General features: G+C 37.8%; 1 protein-coding gene across 1 annotated transcript; it reads left to right on the top strand.

Annotated features, from left to right (window-relative positions):
• Positions 1-1,019: 1,019 nt before the first annotated feature.
• LOC114710376 (ATP synthase membrane subunit DAPIT, mitochondrial-like) lies at positions 1,020-1,196 on the top strand. Its single transcript, XM_037208290.1, has one exon. The coding sequence runs from the start codon at positions 1,020-1,022 to the stop codon at positions 1,194-1,196; it is 177 nt and encodes a 58-aa protein (XP_037064185.1).
• Positions 1,197-2,638: the final 1,442 nt, after the last annotated feature.

Raw genomic sequence — 2,638 nt, 5'->3', positions numbered from 1 at the left:
TGCCCAATAAGTGAGTCACTGTTCTGAAAGTTACCTGGAGATTACCGGCAATAAATTTTGTCATTTGTAGGAAAATGGATGTAACTGGAGACAATCAAATTAAGTGAATAACACAAGTCTCAGAAAGACAAATGTTATAAGTTTTCTCTCATTTGTTGTTTCTATCTTGTACTTATTATTGACATAATACATAATATTATTTATATTACAGTGCATGGATGTGCTTAACATACAATAGATACACGTAGAAAAATAAACATAATAATCTTCACTATTGACAGTGCACCTTGATAGTAAAGACAAGTCAATTCTCCCTCCTTATTCATTACAAAAGTATAAAACTTCTGGTCTTTATAATTTGGCTATACTAGTAATATAATGCTGGTCATCAGGTGTGGCATCTCACACCCACTCCTGGTTCTTGAGAAGTGGAAGTAGGAGGATCAGGAGTTCAAGGCTAACCTTGGCTAAAGAATGAGTTTGAGGTGAGCTTGGACCAGCCTTTCTTAAAACAAAGTCAAAATAAAATAAATATACTCTTGTTTATACATGGATCTTCCCAAATAGCATCTTAAACCATATAAATATATCATATTATATAAGTGTGTATATGCCATTTACTACCATATCCTTAGTCAGTTTTATAGGCCTTGGGTACTATGTTGAGCTGTGCCAAAGAGATGGGTTAGAAGACCAGGCTGTCAAGTAGAAACAAAGAGAAGCAGAAGGAAGTTGAGGGGCTAAAAGCAAAGGCCACAGGGAAGGGTCCTTTGCTTGCATGTAGAATTAAGAAATCTTGGAAATCCTCTGGCCTCTTCAAATGTCTGAACTGAAACACACATGCCCGAGATATAAAACTAGAATCCACAAATGAGAGAAAATGTGAGGCTTATATTTCTGGATTTGGGTTGCCTCACTTAGAATGATTTTTTTCTAATTGCATTCATTGACCTCAAATTTTATGATTTTCCTTTTCATAAGAGCTAAATTATAGTGTGATTTGGGCGAAGACTGAAGTCATGGCTGGTCCAGAAAGTGATGGCCAATTCCAGTTCACTGATATTGAAAAATATTTCAACTCTTACACTCTCACAGGTGCCATGAATTGTGTACTGGCCACAAATGGAGGCAATGCTTTGTTGGTCTTGTACTTCAAGTTAAGGCCTAAAAGAACTCCAGCTATGAAAGCAATATAAATGGATTTTGAAGTGTCTGACTTCATCTGTTAGGTGCCGTGCCTGAAGAAGCTGATGTCAACTCATCATGTAATACTCAATTTATACAATAAATTATGAATCTGGAAAAAAAGAGCTAAATTATATTCCATTGTTTGAGTATAACACAATTTTATTATCTACTCATCAACTGATGGATTCATGGGCTGTTTGGATTACTTGGCTATTGTGAACAGAGCAGATTAATGCATCTCTCAATCCTCAGCAGAGAAGCTTCTATTTGCAGAATATGGTAACTAACAAAGAGACCCACAACTGGACAAGGTTCAGGGAAAGAGATTGAAGAATGTTCATCTCTAAATGGGACATCTTTATCACATCCCTTCCTCCCAAGGTTCAGGGATCATTGCAGAAGATGGAGTAGAAAGACTATAAGAGCCAGAATCAGTCAATGAGAAAAAAAAATGTCCTGCATCTGTACAAATGAATTCAGAGCAGTTATGACAGCATGCATAACCTCAGTGCAAGCCCAGTCCAGACCGAACTCCAGCATTGAAGGGAGGTGGACATGAAGTACCACCCATAGCAGATGTGCTGTTAGCAATTGTTAGTGCTGGGAAAGGAAACACCAGTTTTCTTTAAGCCCCTGGTAAGTTGACAGTACCACATATCCAAGAATATATGGGCAGTATAAATTAGAATTGATGGATGGAAAAAAAAACGAAAACAAAGTTGAGTGGGTAGGAAAAGGGTGTGGATCTTTTGGGGTAAGGGAGTAATATGATCAAAATGAATTGTATGCAATTCTCAAATAATTAAAAATTAAGAAAAAAAATCTGACAAAAACAAAGATGTTCCTTGTGTCTGAGATGGTGGTGAATTTTTTTCATTCCCATTTAAACATCTGTATTTCATATTAAGGCATTTTTAGCCACCTATAGCTAGAATGAGTATTGTCTTAGAGCAAGTTATAATAAACATATGTAAAAATATGTATATATATATGTGTATGTATATGTATATTTAATGTGTATGTGTATGTGTATAGACATCCCAGTTTCTATAGGTCAAGAATCTGGACCCCATGTTGCTAACCCCTTGACCAGTGTTCCTGCAGGCTGGAGGACAGTCATCTCTCTGAGCTTAAGTCATCACAGGGCTGAACTGAAGTTGGCAGAGCCACACTCAAACTCATGCACAGAATTAATGGCATGGTGGTGGCTCCAATCTTTATGGTCTGTGAGCCTCAGCCACTTACCGTATTACAGGAGTACCCCCTACAGCTCATAGGACAGACAGCTTTCCCAAACACAACAGTGGGCAAGATTGTCTCTTTAATGTCATCCTAGAGAAGACATCTAACCACTCTGCCACACTCTGTCCTCAGAAGCAAGTCACTAGGTTCAGGCTGCACTTGAAGGGAGAGCATTATACAGATGGGGACATCAGGGTGTGGGTATGAT

The sequence above is a fragment of the Peromyscus leucopus genome, chromosome 9 (assembly GCF_004664715.2).
Source record: "Peromyscus leucopus breed LL Stock chromosome 9, UCI_PerLeu_2.1, whole genome shotgun sequence".
NCBI classification, from domain to species: domain Eukaryota; kingdom Metazoa; phylum Chordata; class Mammalia; order Rodentia; family Cricetidae; genus Peromyscus; species Peromyscus leucopus.
Note: the sequence above shows the minus strand (reverse complement) of the source record. Positions and strands in the feature narration are given on the sequence as shown.

Bases quoted from the DNA above. Each gene is read 5' to 3' on its own strand.
- LOC114710376 (XM_037208290.1), top strand. From the start codon at position 1,020: ATGGCTGGTCCAGAAAGTGATGGCCAATTCCAGTTCACTGATATTGAA.